Source organism: Coffea arabica, chromosome 2c (assembly GCF_036785885.1).
Source record: "Coffea arabica cultivar ET-39 chromosome 2c, Coffea Arabica ET-39 HiFi, whole genome shotgun sequence".
In the NCBI taxonomy this organism is placed as follows: Eukaryota; Viridiplantae; Streptophyta; class Magnoliopsida; order Gentianales; family Rubiaceae; genus Coffea; species Coffea arabica.
The window spans coordinates 22005779-22026359 of NC_092312.1; the positions used below are offsets into that span (position 1 = coordinate 22005779).

The 20581-nt window shown below is 33.1% G+C and overlaps 3 protein-coding genes across 12 annotated transcripts; 1 reads left to right on the forward strand and 2 right to left on the reverse strand.

Moving 5' to 3' along the window:
• The first annotated feature begins 1297 nt into the window (after positions 1 to 1297).
• Positions 1298 to 7046, forward strand: LOC113722695 (uncharacterized). 10 transcript variants are annotated; one of them, XM_072075303.1, is made up of 5 exons: positions 1428 to 1987; positions 2097 to 2154; positions 2338 to 2626; positions 3694 to 3812; positions 6375 to 7046. In XM_072075303.1, exons 4-5 carry the CDS (start codon positions 3741 to 3743, stop codon positions 6969 to 6971), a joined length of 669 nt encoding a protein of 222 aa, XP_071931404.1. In that variant the 5' UTR covers positions 1428 to 1987; positions 2097 to 2154; positions 2338 to 2626; positions 3694 to 3740; the 3' UTR covers positions 6972 to 7046. The 10 variants fall into 10 exon arrangements, 7 of the variants coding, with proteins under 7 accessions (XP_071931404.1, XP_071931403.1, XP_027101754.1 ...); XR_011839207.1 differs by having other exon boundaries at positions 1298 to 1987; positions 2338 to 3861; positions 6065 to 7046; XR_011839208.1 differs by having other exon boundaries at positions 1299 to 1987; positions 2338 to 3861.
• A 3301-nt stretch (positions 7047 to 10347) lies between these two features.
• On the reverse strand, positions 10348 to 14122 carry LOC113726810 (flavin-containing monooxygenase FMO GS-OX5-like). The gene is made up of 7 exons (XM_027250687.2): positions 13494 to 14122; positions 11803 to 11873; positions 11563 to 11712; positions 11376 to 11458; positions 11107 to 11242; positions 10708 to 10881; positions 10348 to 10592 (listed from the first exon to the last, which is right to left on the reverse strand). The coding sequence occupies exons 1-7, from the start codon at positions 14017 to 14019 to the stop codon at positions 10446 to 10448; spliced, it is 1287 nt and encodes a 428-aa protein (XP_027106488.1). The 5' UTR covers positions 14020 to 14122; the 3' UTR covers positions 10348 to 10445.
• Positions 14123 to 16188: 2066 nt separating this feature from the next.
• LOC113726811 (SKA complex subunit 1 homolog) lies at positions 16189 to 19707 on the reverse strand. Its single transcript, XM_027250688.2, has 9 exons — positions 19398 to 19707; positions 19155 to 19279; positions 18535 to 18647; positions 18355 to 18433; positions 17947 to 18014; positions 17568 to 17673; positions 17453 to 17482; positions 16990 to 17103; positions 16189 to 16694 (listed from the first exon to the last, which is right to left on the reverse strand). The coding sequence occupies exons 1-9, from the start codon at positions 19495 to 19497 to the stop codon at positions 16617 to 16619; spliced, it is 813 nt and encodes a 270-aa protein (XP_027106489.1). The 5' UTR covers positions 19498 to 19707; the 3' UTR covers positions 16189 to 16616.
• Between the last annotated feature and the right edge of the window lie 874 nt (positions 19708 to 20581).

Genomic DNA, 20581 nt, shown 5'->3' on the forward strand with positions numbered 1-20581 from the left:
ACAGCGGATTATCACTCAAAATTGATAAAACTATATTAATGGGCTTTGTAGTTTTCAAGGTTTTTAAAATTTTACATCCTTGAATTTCGTAAAATTATTTCCTTTAGTGACATTGCCTCACCCCTTTAAATCTCAGAAATTCCCTTTTCATTATGTATTACTGTCCTCTTAACGATTAATAAAATTTTGTTCCCCCTTAAAGTACAAAATATTTCTAATAGTTACCTTTGAAAAGTAGGGAACCTAGTCAAAATTAAACATTGACGTCAAAGTAACCAAAAAAAAAAAAAGGCTTTCCATAATTTGCATAGTACTAAAATCTAAGAGAGCAATTTACACTTATAGACTTGTAGGATTTGATGGTTCCCCCTCTCCTGGTCTTGGTTTCACCACTAGCAACTATAGTAACTATCCACATTTTGTAAAGCCCATCATACACCGTTCAATTAGGCACTAGAAACACTACTACTAATCAACCATTAGGTAAGACATTTGGTTTGAATAAGAAATTGATTACGTTAGGCAATCGTTGATTTTGCATGATAGCAATTTTACCCTTCTTGATTTTGCCAATTGGTAGTGATCTTTGAAATTGCCGGTGGCATCACCGTGAAAAGGGACCAAATTGGCTAAGTATGAAAGTTAGAGGATGGTATTGTCCTATTTTACAGTAGGAGAATCAAGTTAATTTGAATCAGTTAAAAAAATAAAAAATAAAAAATTTCCGCCGAAGATTTCCACATTGTTTTTGACAGAACAAACAAAAATTACCATCAGCTCAAGTATATGTTGCCATGATTTGCAGTAATACCTAATAACTCTTACATACGAACTGTTCACTAAACTTTTTCAAAATCTCATTTAGTCCATTATGCTATTTGTCCATTAAGTAAACTTCTAGGAGTAATCAATTGAACCATTCTTTTACTTGCTAGATTGAAAGGACACGGGATTTCACCGCAAGTGAGCCACGTACCATACCTGATAGGGCATGTTTATCCTTTTGCACATCAAAAATTGTACACTGGGCATTTTGGCCAAAGGAGTTATGGGGAAGAAAAATGCTTTTCTAATCAAATTCTGCCATTCACCATGATGCAATCTTTTATTCTTTCCCTATTCCAATATGCCAACTTTTGCAAATATTACTAGAGATCAGGCGGGAGGAATTGAAAGTAAGAGATTCTAAATTCAAAACTTTCTACTTACAAAAAAAAAATAAATGAATAAATAAATGCGAGTGCGGGCATTTAGATATTTATTATTAACCATATAGATTAAGGGTGAAACGCACGGGATCCACGTCGGATGTCGTCTTCCTCCGCTTGGCGAGATGGGATTTGCTCGATGTTGACATGGCGCGAATTGATTGGTTGTCAATTGTGCTTGTTGCACGTGATTCTGCCTTCCCTTCCTTCGTCCGGTCTTTCGTTGCTTCCGGTTCTATGATGTCTTTTCTTCTTTCCGCTTGATCAGCCTCCTCTCTACCCACTCATCAGCTTCCTCTCTATCCACTCCAAGCTGCTTCTTTTTTTTTCAGCCACATATTGGTGTTGTTTCCATTCCAAAATTTACCTTGGTAGCACCTGATTTTTTCTCTCCTCTCTCCTTCGTTCATCTTTCCTTCCGCTTGTTTTTGCTACTGTGTTGCTTTCTGCCCGCTTCTTTCTCCCTTTTCGGCCAGACCCTGAGGCTGTTTTAGCCAGACAAACCTGTTTCCTCTCTTTGTTTCTTGCTCTTCCTCAGTTGTCAGAGAGCAGGTGAGCTGCTCTTGCAAACAGCGGCCCATGTCAAATCACACCCACCTCTCTTCGATTTTTTGTCACAAAATGTCTAGAGTTACAAAATTTACTGTCCTCTCTCTCTCTCTCTCAAGACTTCTGCCGTCCCTCTCTTTCTTCTCTTCCTCTCAGTAGCTTGTCTCTTTTCCAGTTCTTCCTCTTTTTTTTTTCCTCCAAAAAAAATACTCGTGCTTCCGTTTGCTTTGGTAAATCGTTATTTGTATCAAAGAAGGCTTGGAGTTCTTTTTATTTTTCAGTTCTTTCGTTCTTTAGTCTTCGATCTAACTATGTATTTTACTCATTGCTGTTTTCTAGGTTTGAAGCAAGTGTTCTTTAGATGGGCGATAATACAGACGAAGGAAAGGGATCTAAGGTAATAAATCTTTTTTTTTGAGCCAAGAATTTAGAAGTCCATGTTTGACATACTTACTTTTCATATTTTTATATTTTCATTTATGGTTTTAGAGATTTGATTGAGAACTTTTTTTTTTATTATTGTGAAAAGAATTTTCTCTTTTATTCCATTCGATTCACAATTTTTCCCTCTATTGTACAGAGAGCAGACAGTGTCAATGGATGAAAGGAAGATAAACCTGGTTCTTTTATTTTTGGAAGTAAAATTGACGGGAAGGAGCAAAAAAGATTTAACTTTTTTAAGTTTGAGTTTTTCTTTAGTTTACTTTTGAATCATTTTTCTAATTCTATGCTAAACTAGACCTCCAAGTTTCTACTTTCTCTTCGTTTTTTCATTTTTATTGAAGGTTAAAGGTTTTAATGTCTTGTTTAGTTATTGGTTTTGCTGCTGCTCGTAGTCTTACTTTGGCATTGCTTTCCTTCGAGTATTTGTAAGTGTTTTTTGATCTCTGAGTTTTGTTATTTGTAAGTGCTTTGGTTTCATTTTGCATCATCCAAAACTTTCTAATGCTAATTTCATTCATAGTTGGTTTGCCCTTTATATTTTCCTCTTAGTGGGTTTTCCAATGCGATGCTTTTTTAAATTAATTATCTATTTTTAAACCTGGGTCTACGGAAAAAGATAAGTGAGCCAAACAAAATTTACATATAGCCTAATGTTAATTGAAGCATTTGGTTGTAGAATCCAATATAATCCAACTCTTTATCTTCTGCTTACATATACATATATGTACATATATTTGCATATTATTAATTCTTCGCCTTTCACTATTGAATTTCAATACATGGTTTATTTGTCTTTTGCATTGTGTTTTATAATGAAAAGTTTGTGAAAACTTACTATTTGTGTTGTCTTTGTCTATCCACTTGGAAACATTCACAGATACGTTAAGTGATCCAAGAGTACTTGAAAACTACTAATTACATGCCCATGATAGTTTTGGTCAATTTCCCTGTTCTCATGGAAAAATAAATTCTTTGAATCCTCTCAAAATCCCCTGAACAACATTTTTTCAAAATGGATAATCTCTTATTAAAGCTATGGTATATGTATTATGAAGGCTTTCATGGAATTGTGATAAAGTTTGAGGTAGTGATAGAAGATATGCCTCGGGCTGCGAAGTGTTTGGAGATTTTTCTTTGAGGACGTTGATGATGGTAGATGTATTTAGTATTGAGTGATGTAGTAGAGCTTTTGATATATTGTGATTTACCTTAGTTGTGGCCTTAGAGTGGTCCATTAGTTGTGGCCTTAGAATCCAGTGATTTTGTGTAGTGTATTTGAGTTGTTTGAGAAAATGTCTAAGTAAAAATTTCATCCAATTTATGGTGATCTTATAATAGAACTTAAGGCTATCTATAACTGAGTGTTACCATGCAAAATATAGTGATGTTGCCCTATAATTGGGACTGATATTTGAAGAATTGCAGAGAAATTGGATTCTCTATGACTTTCGGATTGACATTACAAAGAAATTTTTATTATGACGTTTTGCAGATCTGCATTAGCTGTATCAACAGTATCCATGTGGACCGTTGCTTAAAATGGGGAGAATTTTGAGTTTTTCGGCGGCTGTTGCAGTAAAACATTTGATATATGACATTGAAAGTAGACTGGTATGATTGCAAGGCTGGTTGATTGCTGTTATTGGAATGGTATTAAAATGTAAATAGCTGTGATCTTTCATTTAGCTTTCAAAAAGGGTTGGCTAAAATGTCTCACTTTAAATTCATGTCACTATTGTGCATTTTGGTTCCTTCTTCGTAACGTAATGCTTCATTTGTTTCTGGCGATTTTTCCTGCCTTCTTTGCAGACATCTTCTTTTTATCTTCATATTTATAAGATTTGTTTCACAGAAAAGAAAATACAAATTTTAGGAAAGCAGCCATCCGATTTATTTCTTGCTACCATTTCTTTAGTTCTAAGTGAGCAGATCCCTTTTGCAGGCAAGAGTATGACATTGTAAGTGTGCGTACACAGTTCCCTTAGAAATTGTAATTGAATTTCAAGCTTCACAGTTTTCATTTCCCTCTTTGATGGCAGAATATTGTTTTGAATATGCATTAAATTTGAAATGCTTAGCTGTATACACTTCTAACAACCCAAGCAGTAAAATAATATGGTTTAGCAATTTGTTTGGATCATAACATTTAAGGGCTTTGATATGCTAATGGCTTATTTTCTAAGATCAAAGCTCTTTGGGAAGCTGCAGTAAGGATCGCAGGCTATATCAAATGTTATTTGGAAGGTCTAATGCATGCATTCTGCTTTCTGGTACAATTTGATGGAAAGATGTTGCATATGCAAGTTGAATGCTGTTCTAAGTGTTTGCATAACCAATTGGACACCTTGCACCCTTTTGGTCTTCTTGAATGTTTAGCTGTGATCATACTGCTTCTCAAAGGTAGTTAGACAGTTGGATGTGGTGTGTTACCAGGGATTCTTAAATCATTTTTCAGGTGTTTGAAACTCAACCTTGTAGGCTCTAAGGGTACATGTCCTAACTCTTAAAATTGCTTGTGTCTATTCTAGATACTAAGCCTTTTTGCCTAGTAAAACTCATAATTTAAAGTTAAGCATGTTGAAAGTTGTATGAGCCTCCAAAATTTGTACATATCTGAATATGCTGAAGTGTCCAGTGCTATTTTGTTTCAACAACACTCTAATCCAAAAATGATTTTATTTAGTATAAGAAGTTTGAATGCGGAGTGATGAATGATTAGACATTGTTTGAAACTTTTGAGTTTTCTTAAAAATTAATGTGTCTGCTTTAATGTTCTAATCCAAAAATGATTTTATTTAGTATAAGAAGTTTAGATGCGGAGTGATAAATGATTAGACATTGTTTGAAACTTTTGAGTTTTCTTAAAAATTAGTGTGTCTGCTTTAATGTCATCGTTAAAACTATTTGTAATAAAGAAACTGCACTTTCTGCTGTGATTTATTTTTGTTGTTCTTTTTAATAGCTTGATGTTTTCTTGGGGTTTGGGTCACTGCTGGTTTTGAGGGCTGATATACAGATACAAAATGTGCGTATTTGAGACTTCAGAGCTGAAATTCATTTTTTGTATTTTATTGGCCCAGATATTTGGACCTTGGAGAAGAAGGATTTCATTTGTATATTTGTCAACATGCTATAGTTTTTAATGTCAATATGTCAAAGGGTTACTTTAGATAAGGAACAAGATCTCATAAGCATGTTAATGAATGTCTAGGCTTGCGGAATTGTTTACACAAGCCACTAATGTTTTTACAGTATACCTTTAGAAGAAAGATCTGCTAAGTCGCCAGTTATAGTATAAGATCTTGTCATAATATATATATATATATATATATGTGTGTGTGTGTGTGTGTGTGTGTATTGGTGTAGATAAGCTTTCAGTTTTCAAACATCACTGCAACTGATGTTATGAGGTACTTTTCAGTTGCATATTTTAAGCTTTAAGCTTTTGGACTTCTGTGCACGTGATATTACTAATAAGGTCCCTTCCTGCTATAGATTGATGGTTGTGTTTCACCAAGTACAACTTATCATTGAGTTAAGTAAATCTGATAAAAGGAATCATGGTTCCATGTTTACATGAGCAAGAATCTACTCAATTCAAAGGATCAAGATATAATCGAAATGTTGATACTCCAAAATTTTGGTTTTTGGTTATGTTTCACATACCTTAGAGGCAAATCACCAGAGAAATTCATAAGTTCATATAAGTGCTTCTTTTTATAAGAAACGGGATCCAGAAGTTTGACAATCTGATATATTTGTGTCCAGAAGATTGAAATTCATATGATGTTTGACAATCTGATATATTTATGTATTTCATTCCAGATGAATTTCTGATACTATTTTATTTTTGCTGTTGTCAGGAGCAACATTATCTGTGATAACAAACATATGATTGTTGGACTTTCTGATGGGTCATTGTATAATATATCATGGAAGAAAGATGTAGTGTGAATGTAGCAGTTCCTCCATGTCTTTCAAATGCACATTGAAGAAGCATATTTGTAGCTTAGGCACTGAATTCATTTTTTAGCACCATTATAAAATGCTGTGTCTATTCCCTTTCTACTTGCTTAACATGATGTTAATGGAGATTGAAAAGCATCCAGAAACCCGCATCTCCCTCTCAAAAAGGTTCAATCAGGTTATCATTTAACTTATTCTGTGATGCAGTTCTGTGGGGTTGTTGATCTTGACATTTCACTCTCTGATGGAAGTGGAGCTGATAAATTGTCTCATTCTTTGGACAATGGTCTTCCTTCTAATGGAGCACAAGGTGTTTCTCTTCCCATGAATTATATGAGGAAGAAGTCTGCTATTGTGCACATGGGGTTTTCCTTCTCACTGAGGTTACTGCTTTTGCTCTTTTGTGATCGACAACTTGTGTCATGTTCTGCAAGTAAGAAAGGATTAAAGCAAGCTGATTTAATTAAAGTCGAAAAGAAACTGGCATCTGGTTATGCTGTATGTGCATCAGTTGCTTCAGAGCAACAAATTCTTGCTGTGGGTACAAAAAGGGGAGATGTTGAATTGTATGACCTCACAGATTCTGCTTCCCTTGTTCATGCTGTTTCTTTATATGGCTGGGGGAAAGTGGTCTGTTTTAAATTGCACGGAAGAACACTTATTTGCTGCATTCAACCTTCTCCTTCAACAATCAGGCTGTCTCGAGCAACTGCGTTGAACATTATAGCTTCGTACTTTTTGGATGATCTTCTAGGCGTTCATCAGCTCAACTTTCACAATCTAAACATTCAAGATGAAAACTAAACTTGTTTGCCTTTCATATTTACAATGCCTGTATAATTACAGCTTCTTTCCAGTGCTACCAATTTTTCCCTCAAATTCCTGTATGATATAGGGCCTGTTTGGAACCTGAGTTTTTTGGGAGTTTGTCTAAAACTTTACTGTAGTGCACAGTAGAAGTTTTTGAAAAAATTTTGTAGAAGTTTTTGTAAGGTAAAAAACTTTTTTGTAGAAGTTTTTGAAATGTTACTGTAGACGTTTTTAGGATTATTTTTAGAGGTATTTTTAAAACATATTTTTGAGTATTTTATAATTTATAATTTTATAATTTTATATTTTTAAATATTTATGCATTTATAATACATTTATAAATATTTAGAAATAAATATATTTATATATTTATTTAAAAATATATAAATGTATTATATTATATATAATACATAATATACATATATTTATAAATTTATAAATGTATAATTAATATAAATGTATAAATTATAAATGAATATTATATAAATGTATAAATTATAATTTATAAATGTATATGATGATTATGTATAAATGTATTAATATAATTAATATAAATGTATAAATGTATAATTAATAATGTTTATAATTTATAATTTTTATTGTTTAAATATTTATATGCATTTATGCATTTATAATACATTTATAAATATTTATAAATAAATATATTTATATATTTATATAAAAATATATAAATGTATTATATTATATATAATACATAATATACATATATTTATAAATGTATAAATGTATAATTAATATAAATGTATATATTATAAATGAATATTATATAAATGTATAAATTATAATTTATAAATATATATGATGATTATATATAACTGTATTAATATAATTAATATAATTGTATAAATGTATAATTAATATTTTATTGTTTAAATATTTATATATATTTATGCATTTATAATACATTTATAAATAAATATATTTATACAGTTAAATAAAAATATATAAATGTATTATATTATATATAATACATAATATAAATATATTTACAAATGTAATAATTGTATATTATTATAAATGAATATTATATAAATATATAAATTAATATATTATAAATATATAAATATATAAATATATAATATTATGTATAAATGTATTAATATAATTAATATAAATGTATAAATGTATTAGTATTATGTATAAATGTATAATTAATATTGTGTGTTAATATTATGTATAAATGTATTATATTATACATAATACATAATATAATTGTATATAAATATACATAAATATAGGTACATAAATGTGTAATATATATAATATGTATTATATATATTAAATATATAATGTATTATATTTATATAAATGTATAATTACATATTTATATTAATATTAATTTATATGGTATATAATATTTATTTAAATATATAAAAATATTTTTTAAATAAAATAAAATTTTTATAATATGTTTAAATATATCCTAAACAAAATAACTCTATAATCGCATTATTAATATCCCTACATAAAAAAGTAGACACAATAACAGAAAAGGTCAGAGTCCTACAAATAGATAAGTTTGAAAAAGACTTAGAAGAAATAACGGACCAATTTAAAAGATTACCTGTAACAAAGAAAGAGAGTAAACCACATCTTAGTAATATATTTTCAGTAAATCCTAAACCACAAAAATTCTAAAAGATGGCTAGTAGAACATCATTTTCAGGACCTAGTAGAACAGTCAACGAAAACACACAAGTAGGAACTAGTGTATTAAATATAGGGAGACAATTAAGAAGGAGTAGGAGCATGCATTTAGAAGAGGCAATAGACGTAGATAGAGACTTGGAAATATACAGGAAATAAATATATTTATATATTTATTTAAAAATATATAAATGTATTATATTATATATAATACATAATATACATATATTTATAAATTTATAAATGTATAATTAATATAAATGTATAAATTATAAATGAATATTATATAAATGTATAAATTATAATTTATAAATGTATATGATGATTATGTATAAATGTATTAATATAATTAATATAAATGTATAAATGTATAATTAATAATGTTTATAATTTATAATTTTTATTGTTTAAATATTTATATGCATTTATGCATTTATAATACATTTATAAATATTTATAAATAAATATATTTATATATTTATATAAAAATATATAAATGTATTATATTATATATAATACATAATATACATATATTTATAAATGTATAAATGTATAATTAATATAAATGTATATATTATAAATGAATATTATATAAATGTATAAATTATAATTTATAAATATATATGATGATTATATATAACTGTATTAATATAATTAATATAATTGTATAAATGTATAATTAATATTTTATTGTTTAAATATTTATATATATTTATGCATTTATAATACATTTATAAATAAATATATTTATACAGTTAAATAAAAATATATAAATGTATTATATTATATATAATACATAATATAAATATATTTACAAATGTAATAATTGTATATTATTATAAATGAATATTATATAAATATATAAATATATAAATTAATATATTATAAATATATAAATATATAAATATATAATATTATGTATAAATGTATTAATGTAATTAATATAAATGTATAAATGTATTAGTATTATGTATAAATGTATAATTAATATTGTGTGTTAATATTATGTATAAATGTATTATATTATACATAATACATAATATAATTGTATATAAATATACATAAATATAGGTACATAAATGTGTAATATATATAATATGTATTATATATATTAAATATATAATATATTATATTTATATAAATGTATAATTACATATTTATATTAATATTAATTTATATGGTATATAATATTTATTTAAATATATAAAAATATTTTTAAATAAAATAAAATTTTTATAATATGTTTAAATAAATATATAAATATATAATATATATAATAAATTTTTGAGGGTGAGGGACTAAAAAATTCAAAAATTTTTTTGAGGTTACCGGCGGCGCCGGAATAGGTGACCGGCGCCGGGAGAGGTGGTGGAGGCGGGTGTCTGGTGTGGTGGGTTGGGTGAGGGAGGAAGAAAAGTTTTTGAGAAATTTTTTGTGTATAGATTTTTGAAGTGTGTAGGTAAAAAACTTTAAAAGGTATTTTGGGGTTCCTGTAGCAAAAGTTGTTAAAAAACTAGTAGCTAAAAAACTTGGTAAAAAACTAGGGTGCCAAACAGGCCCATAGCTCCATTTTCTACCGCTAATTTTCATTCTCGCCAATATTACTAGCTAAACGTTAATTGGGCATGTATACCACCGCGCACAGCGCGGTGTTACCACCTAGTATAGTGAAAAATGTGTGCTAAGGAATAACATTAGGACATTCCTTGGAAAAATCCTGCAAATTTTTATAATCATTATTCGAACGAGCAATGTAAAGAATAATTCAAGCATGATACCCTGCTAAGCCTTATCAAATATTTAGTTTATCCAACTTTCAACATCTTGCTCCCTAAATTTAATCCACGAAGCTCCACAAATGAACTCAATAAACTTGTGATAAATCTCCGGTAGCTGAGTGTCCACCGGAAATCTGACTTGAGCAGCTACCCAGTTTAAGTATTCAAACTGCAAAGGTTTCATTGCCAAATGGATATGATCATAAAGTATTCAAACACCTGCATCGTAGTAAATCTAGTGGAAATAACAAACACCCATGAATAATCTCTGGAACTTTGATTACCGGATCAAGTGGAAGCCTATGAGTATGGTGCTTGGGGATCCTGTTCTCCTCCAGAAGCCGGTAATGTTGTTCAACATCATGCAACATTTCTTCCTTTGGTGGTAAAACCACCTTCCCTGATAAAACAGATGCAACCCACTTGGCTTGTACTTCGATCATGAAAAATGTGACAGCCTGTTAATACACAATATCATCAACTGTTGGGATTAAATTGTTGCTTGCTTGTTTGAAACTGTCAACCAACATCTTACCGTGCAAGTTTTCCTGTATGACTATTGTACAAGTTTTTCAATGCAAAGTTTATTTTGCACAACGTGGTATACTTAGGTACCGTTTGAATTAACCTTGGAAAAACGTATGCAAGATAAATATGCCAGCTGCAAAATCTCATAAACTGACCCTATAAGGTAGTCCAACAAAAGAGAGCCCTGGGGCAAGTACTGGAGGAAAGACGTGCTTGTACAATGGTCCAACACGGTTTTCATCAATAGTTACAGTGTCATTCGTCCTCAAGAAATAAAAATCATACTTATACCTGTAAAATGTCAAATTCAGCAAACACGTTAAGGGGCTTAGTATTAGCAGGCAACATTTAAGAGACAGTTTTAAGAAGAAGAGCAAACTCTGACACGCAATGCATTCAGTTAACAAAATGAGGAGGTAATTACCCGGTACAATGCAGAATGATATCTGCAGCAACAGAAGTTCCATCCTGGAAAGCTACTAGACCATTTTCATAGCAATACTCGATCTATGAGAAGTTTCAATTGTTAAATTTCTTTAGTCCACAAATGTAGGTTTTTCATACTGTGACTCCAGCATGTTCAGTACTCAATGGAATGCAGGATTACATACTTTTGAATGCTGCCACAAATTGTTGAACATCTCCAACTTTGAAACTTTGATCTCTGGAGATCTTGAAGAAAGATGAACTTCTTTGGCTACCTTGGTGATTTCTTGACCAATATCCATGGCACTAGGTCCAGCACCAATAACAATTACAACCTGTATTTTTCACCAACTTGGACAATGTAGGATTTTGCATATAATCTTACCACATAATTTCCAATCAAGTACAATATTGCAAACAAGTACCTGATCTCGGAATGGTTCAGGAACTCGATAGTTGTGGCTGTGAATTTGTTTACCAGGCCAACTTTTGATTCCTTGAAGGAACCAGAAAGTAAAATTAGCATCCAGTACAAAACTCTGATCAAGTAATTTTACCTTTTCCTCTTTTTGTTGGTAATGAAGGATTCATCCTGATTAATCAACTACCATCAAGTACAAAAACCACACAGCAGGAATTGCACGAGTAAACATGAGGAGACAACTGCCAACAAGTCTAAGATTTGTTCAGTAGCAACTGTATTTGAATTTTATAAAACTAAAATAATTATTCTTCGTAGTAACTCCTTAAGGTTAGGTCAAGGTATCTGTTTGTCTTGGTTGAGTTTCGATGTAGGTAAAATTCATTTCTTCCCCTTGAACTCGTGAATCTAATTTCAATGTCATCAAATTTCTATTACATTAATTTGCCTCATGAACTCCTGATTGATTTGTGAGCCAAAATATAGATATCTTGCTAGAAAAAACATATAAGGGCACGTTCTGAAGGCTAAAGTCCATCTCACTCTTATCAAAGATCATCTTACATACAGAGCTAATGGATGTATCTTGCTCTCAATAGCTTACTACGTGCTCCTGCCCCTGATCTCAAGGCAAGTTATATATGGTTGCCTTGAACATTTGTTGCAACCTCTTTCTTGGGAAGTTTTGCTGCAAAAAAAAGCTTGTGCATAGGTAGGTCCAGCTCAAACTGTAAAGAGAGTGCAACTAGCTATCAGTTCATCATAACCCATTTAGTCATGTTACTAAATATGGTACCTTAATCTTTCTTTTAAAACATATGATGGGTGATATTTTTCAATATAGACCATAGTGTTGAGTCATGGTTCAAAGACGAGACGACCCGTCTTGAACCCTCCCGATACGATACCTTAGTGTTGATTCCTGATCATGGTTCAAAGTCGCGGTCGCGGTCACGGTCGCGGCCCGGAACGTTCCACATCGATTTCGGCATATCGGTCGCGGTCTCGGTGAGATGCAAATTTTAAAGTATTTAATATTCTAAAAATTGATAATAATATAAAAAAAGTATGCTAAACAAAAATAATAAAAAATAGCAAAAGAAATGGCCGAATCAATCCGTCACGGTATAACTCGACCGATTTCTCGTCTTGACTCGGGATAACTCGGAGTGACTCGGCCGAGTCAATCCGTCGCGGTGATGTCTCAGCTGATTTCTCGGCGAGTCAAGTATCTCGGTATCGTTTCGTCACGGTATCGTATCGATAGGGGCCGAGACGGTGACGACTCGGCCGAGTCGTCTCGGTCTCGGCCGAGACTTCGAACCATGCTCCTGATAGCTTAGCATAACAGTTGTCTTCAAGTACTTTCCCATCTTGACCATATTGCTGTCCTCGCCTCTGTAGATGGTATATAGCACGGGCAACTGTTCCCAAGTACTTTGTTGAATACCATCTTCAAACTTAGTTTTAATTTCCGAGGATCCAAATGTAGCTAGCTAGTACATTAATAGGTTTAGGACTGCGGCCGGCGGATAATCACAAGATTAAGCATGATATATAGGGGAATTTTCTTTCATACAGGATCCAAGGTTCAAAGGAAATTAGACTAATTACTAACCAATAAAAAGTCCACCGAACTAAACTTATGCAGTTAAACAATTAACTTAGGCAAATGACATAATTTCAAGAACTTACCTGGGAGGTCTGCTACTTTTGGTATGGTGTAATGACCATTACAAACCACGACTGCTTCGAATATCTCTTCTGATGAGCTCAATTCATCACATGTACTCCTTCTCGACTCAACAACCCACTGATCATTTTGTTGCTCAACTCGAACTACTTCGGTATTGAATCGGATTAAGTCAAGGAGTCCAAAATCTTGAACAAAATTGTTCAAGAATTGCAGCACCTCTTGATGTCCGGGAAATGTCCTTAGCTCGCCATTCTTCCTGATGGTAAAAGGGTAGTCTGAAAATCCCATGAGACGTCTAGGAAGATTGGTCTCAAGTGAATAGTAGAGACTACTGTGAACTATCTCTCTCTTGGGATCAAGGCTCAGAGGATCGGACTCGACTTGAGGACTGTACACCCAAGTCCCACCAATTTGGTTTGATTTCTCGTAGACCACCACTTGTTGGCCTTCTCTTTGGAGCTCACGGGCGGTGACGAGACCGGAAACTCCGGCTCCGACGACTGCAACTTTGAGAGACCGTGCCATGGTTTAGGTGAGCGAGTGAAGCAAGCAGCGGCAGAGTAAGGCATGTATACTAGTTCGATTATTGGGATTGTAAGTAAGGGATTGTTGGTTCAAGAATCCCACTCACTAAAAAATTTCTTAATGTGGCAACAAATCGAACCATGAGACGTGTTTAACTTCATTTGTAGAAGAAAATTCCGAGTGGACAAGTAGCTAGAACAATTCAAGGCACCGATTATGGTTTCAAATGCTGCGCGATTGCTTAAGATGTCGTGGACAATTTGTTTTAGATAATTTAGATGGAGACCAGGACATCGAAACTCTAACACGGTTTAGTTTGATCTGAGAATGGGTGAAGGATTAACGGGGATCAAGAAAATTAGATTAAATTACACATGACTCCCTATAGTTTCATCATTATAACATGACTTTAATGTTTTAAAACATTCAATTCACCCTTTATGATTTTATGGAAAGTGAAAACTCACCAAAAAATAATTTTTGTAATGTCATTAGTTGAAATACTAGTATTGCTCTCACTTAGGAACTAAATCAAATAACTATCTAACCACTACATATAAAATTATAGAAGAATTATGTGGATAAATGTAAATATTATAGGGGTAAAACGGATATTATGAAAAATTATAGGGAATTAAATGGGTATTATAATTCCATTAACGTCAAAAAAAATAATAATGTATACTTCCATCTATTAAATTCACCCGAAAAGTATATCTGAATGCACAAGTGACGTGAATGAATCAAGTCATACGCTTGCAAAATTTGCGCAGTAGTGCTAACGAGTGACATGAAATGGGAAGCAATTTCCCTGCGTGGCTCAATGAGACTGCGCAGAAAGATTTGATGGCGCACTGTTTTGTAACTTAGCTCGTTGTACTATCTAGATCTAGTATAATATATAAGAAAAAAAAAAGCTGCAAATACAAATTTCGACATTAGAACACGAATGAGAACATTTCAACCATCACTCGTTTTACTTGGTTCGATTTTCTATCTTGTAAGGTTCAAATGCTGAAACTGTGGAGGGTGTGTCTAAAAAATACAGAGCGGTTTATCTCATATAAATCGTGCAGCAGACGAGATAACAAATGTGTATTAAATGTTCTGCAGGATTTTGTATGCATTAGGCAGCCGAGTAGTATTGGCAGCCCTTTTTTGGTTTGTTGATTTTGTATTGGAGAGTTTTATTACAAATATTTTCCTCAGTAGAAAAACGGATAAGAGCATAGAGACACGCTGAGGAAACTTGTTTCAAGCCACATTTTTCCATGAGGCTAGTTGCCTAGTTCACATTATTTCATTTTGGGCAAATTAGGTAGTAGCTAACTATGCCCTTGTGGGGTTGCCATCCCACATCGGTTCTTGGGGGGTTGGGTTTGGGTTTATAAATTCCTAGGAGGATCTCAAAAGTTGCCGGCTTTTGAGGTTTTTTCTGGAAGTTAGATTTATAAAAGTCGAATTTTTAGCTTCTGTTAGAAAATGTCAAGAGGCAAATTCCTGCAAGGGTAGTTTATTGGGTTTCGTTGGGGGTTTTTACTTCTTAGCAGCAGCGGGCCTACTGGCTTGCCCTTGTGGGATTGCCATCCCATATCGGTTATGGAGGGAGTTGGATTTGGATTTATAAGTTCCTAAAAGACCTCAAAAGTTGCCGGCTTTTGAGGTTTCTTCCGAGAGTTAGGTTTATAAAAGCCGAATTTCTAACTTTTTTTTTTAGAAAAAGGTCAAGAAGTAGTAGCCAACTTGATGAATTCTAAAATGTATCTGAACACAATCTCCGGGGCCGTGCTATTAGCAAATTATGCCAACCTAGGGAGATAGACATAACACAGACATAGACTTTGTCGGTCAAACTGGTCCAAGGACAGGACAGCGCATTAGCTATTGAAATTCACAACTGATCACTGCTACTAGTCCATCGTACTATGTCAGTATGAAAGATACATTCATGTGTCGAGTCGAGTTCCAGAAACAATTCTCAGGCAAGTTGACAGGAGTAATGGTACTTAGCTATTGCACTTGAGTTCCTTTCAAAATCTTTCGACCTTTTTCTTGGTTTTAGAAATGGAGATTTATTTTGCTCAACACACGGTCCAGATTGAGTAGTAGTAAGAGTCCCAAGCTCTTAATGATGTCTCGCACCTAATTCTTTGCACCTGAATGGCTCAATGGTGAAATGATCCAAATCACAAGCAGAACTCCATTCTCTCTGAAGCACCATAAACAATGGAAAGAACAGAGAGTGAGGTAGTTGTCTCATTTTTTGGTTCTATCATATATTGATATTTGGATTTGAATATCAAGAAGCTTCTAAAGCAGTAAAACTTGCAACTCATGATTCTAAGGTGAATGATCCTTGAATAAACTTTGGAAGTTGTCGCCGCGCTAATGAAATTCCGTGTAAAGATCCTTGAATGATCCAGCTCATTTAGGCCTCGTAATCCTCCGCAACAAAGGGCTCAGAGAATACTCAATTTTGATAAAGGAAAAACGTTAAAATATCGTTCAATCCAAATTCCATGGCTTCTGCTGGCCTTATGACGTGCTAGTAAGGTGATGAATTCCAGTTCAAAATAAGCAAATCTAAGTGCTGCAATCTACCGAGGCCTCAAAAGAATGATTACACGATGATGCCCAATTCTGTCTTCAGTAATGCGACCAAGATGTCGAAGGACCTGCAATGCAATCATCAAGGTTAACCTATAAAAATGCAATCTAAAGACCTGCCTAATTTTTGTTTCTATAGGTACTTGTCTCAAGATCATAAAATGTTGCAGCCACATGCCATAACAGACAGGCCACACTAGGAGAAAAAGGACATGTTTGTTCAGTATCACTTGGTGTTCACTGTCTCTAATCCTGGATATGATAAATTACTTAACTAAAAATTATATCTGGATTTCTCTTAAGTTAATTACCCCCCTTCTAGCAGACAATTTGTTATCAGAAAGTGATTAAATAAATACTCACAGTCATTATTCCTTTTCCTGTAGTGTCAAACTTCAATGTAGGCCCCTTGATATCAGTTTCGAGGAAGAAGTGTTTTCCTTTGATAACCTCTGACGTTGCAATCTCCCTTAGTTCCTGCAGGGCTTTAGCAACATCAGATGTTATGCAAATGAATTCCAAGTAACTTGACACCACTAGGTGCGGGTAAGCATGGAAAGGAACAGAACCAATTTAGAAGATTCAAACTTAGATTTTAACACCAATTTTTTTTCTCCTGTCCTAGATTACAATATTTACAGTTACATATACAGGAATAGCTCCATTAGCAATTTGATCGTGCCATCTTTTCCAATGACATGCTTGAAGTGAGATTACTAGATAAGGCACTGGTTTTGGACGCCAACATCATCACAGGCAAACACATCAATATTTCAATTGAGCATTGATGAATAGAGATAAACTTCTGTGCGAAAGATTTACTCACCAAAGCTCTTTCCAAGGTACTCTCATTCAGCTTCAGAAAAGGAAAACAAAAGCACAATCAGGGTAATTGGCATGAAGATAAAGGTGAATGAGAAAAAGAAAAGATGCAGTGGGACCTTCTTCCGTGGTGCTGCTATAAGTTGGGCATTGGCATCAGCATAGGCTGCCATGTCATTAATGGCAGCATTAACCTTGTCCAGTGTGAGCCTTCCTTTCATGTACCTATATGTTGCTAAGTTAGAAGAATGCATGAATTATACAGCTACAAGATATCTGATTTTTTGAATGTATCCTTCCAGGTACTTCGTTTTCTAGTCCAGAAGCCAGAGAAAATAGAGGGCAATACTTAGTTTCGATGGAGGAGGAAATTTGCAGGAAAGTACTTCTATCAATTAGAGAATTGTTTGTACTAAAGACACAATAAGGACGCAAATAGAATCCTTAATGCTTGATACTCACAAACTTATCTGAGTAAATTTTCTGGAATATGCTTACTGTGGCAAGGAAGTCAATTCATCTGCAGTAATATACCAAAGTGGTGCAGATGCACGTCCCTTTTTCTCCTGGGTATGAGATTGGAAAAAGGGATGACCTTGTCACTCTTCATTTCAAGCAGAAATGGGATTAACATTAATATTGCCATAATTTAACTAAACACAACTGATAAAACCCAGTGTGGGTGAATAATCTACATAGTACAATTACTGCAGAATACCATAGTACAGAGCAATGAGCTCTCAAACTCATCTGCTGAGAGGTGACATGGTGTAAATTACCTTGACATTCTATACCAGGTAATTGTGCTGATCGATTCATCATGACATTGATTCCAGGATTGAGTAATACGTGTACGACATTTTACGACATTTTAACAGAACATAAACTAAGAGAAGGATTCCTTACTTTGGGTGCAGCAGGCTCCTCAAGTTTCAAAGACTCAATACTTTGATAGTCTTGGCACTGCTGCGGTACACTGGGGACACTGATGAATACAAAGATAGGTGAACCACCAGGCAAACCATAAGAATACAGAAAGATGAACCTATCCTAACACACAAACACACACAGAAAATGAACAGATACCAATTTTGAGCAATCTGGTTTCTGCTAGTCATCATTTCAGGCAAATAAGCCGGAACACAAGCAGATATATCCTTCAATATCTTCTGTTGCCTCAATGATGCCTTTATCAGTTTCTACAATTACAACAAGAATTCAGAATTACAGAAACCACAAAGCCTCATTCCATACCTTCTCCTATCTCTAATCTACTTGCACTAAGTCAAGTTGAGAAAAGTTATATTTTTGCAGAATTAAAAACAAAAAAAAAATCTAAAAGAAATACTAAATATCGGATCAAAATTTGTCATTGCGTAAATCTAATGCAAAATCAGATAAATTAGGGATTTCCACAGAAGGTGGGGCAACTTTGTTGCCCTAATTTACAAGTAAACCGAATCAAACTACATAATGACAAATAAATAAATAAATAAAACAATCCAAGATTTTGTGTAGTAAAGAAACATAATCTTAATCATTAACCACCGTTTACGGATGAAGGTCTTAATAAAAAAAAAATCCTATACAGAAATCAAAGAAATTGACACATTGTACTATATAAAAAAAAGGGAATTTAACGTGTAAATCACATATTACGAGTAATTAAGAAGAGGATGCTGATTGAATTGGATAGAAATAAGTACTTGGGCTTTGGGGATAGCTTGGCGTTCTTCGCGCAAGCGGTCTTTGATTTTGTGAACCTGAAGCTCCATGCCCTTCAATGCTGCATCGATTGCGGTTAAATCGCTGATGTTGCTTGCTGGGTACACTGGAAATTAATGACCCAAAAAACAAAAACAAAAAAAAAAAACAAAAGCAAATGAACCAAAAGATAGTCGTAATATCGGCATTTGATTAAAGAGAGAAAGAGGAAGCGAATTACTAACTGTTACGAGCGATAAGGAGCTGTTGGAGCTGGGCTATCCGATTGTTGAAGGACGTCATCAGACACTCCAGTGAAGATCCTGCTTCTTTCGCCTCCTCCATCTCCCTCAAAATTCCTTCTCCCCAACTAACTCAAAAACTCCAAAATAGGGGCCCCCAGAGAAAATGAAGTGGAATTGAATTCTTTTCTCGTTTTCTGGCGGGAACCCATGATTTTTATTTTTATTTTTATTTTTTTGGGAGGAGTGGTGGTGGTGATAGCAGCGGGGGTGAACGCGGGCCCTCTCCGAGATCAGTCCAACAGACATTCTAGTTCTACTGTTGCTAATAAATTTATTTAATTTATTTATATTTTTGAGGATTATTCTTAGCCTAAGGGAAGATTTTTTTTTTTTTTTTTAAATGTAAGCCAAAGCGATTCAATTCAAGACCTCTAACTTATATTCCCTTTTCCAAGCCACTTAACTCATTCCTCCTCCTAGCCGTAGGAAAGCTGTATGCTTTGTTCTCCTATTTTTGAGAATTTTTTGTTAAACTTACACGTTATTGGTCAGTTTGGAAAGTGTTAGTAGAAATATTTTATTACAAAAACTTTGTGAAAAGATACATGAAATTAAGTTAGTTGAAACAAAATTGGTTGTAGATATGGGATGAGGCCCCTTACTTTTTTTTTGGTGATAAAATATTAAAATTTGTATTAATAGCAAAAGTTATGTTATGAAACATACACAAAAGAATAGATGTAAAGAATAGATACTACAAATTTGACTAATAGAATGGATAAAGCCCTTTCCAATTGCCCACAATTAAAATGAAATAATTAATGACTTAGATTTGGGCCACAATTAAATCGGGCTGATTTGGGTTATTCAATTTAAAAAATTTAAAATAAAAAATGCAATTTGTCCTTTTTTCTTGAAAAGTTAATGGTTCGAATCCGAGCCACCTCAATTGAGATCAATTGGAAACTTTAACAGAGGGAGAGATGGGTTAGATGGTTTGAGAGATGGAGTGTAAGGGAAAGTTTTCGGATTCCAAACCTTTACTTACACACTGGGGAAAAAAATTGGAAACCTTAATAGTGCTGAGCAATTTCCCTTTTCCAAAGACATTCTGTTCATTCTTTTAGCAAACATGCAAAAACTTGTTAGGAGGCGGTCTTCCAATCGAATGTAGCTTGATGGGG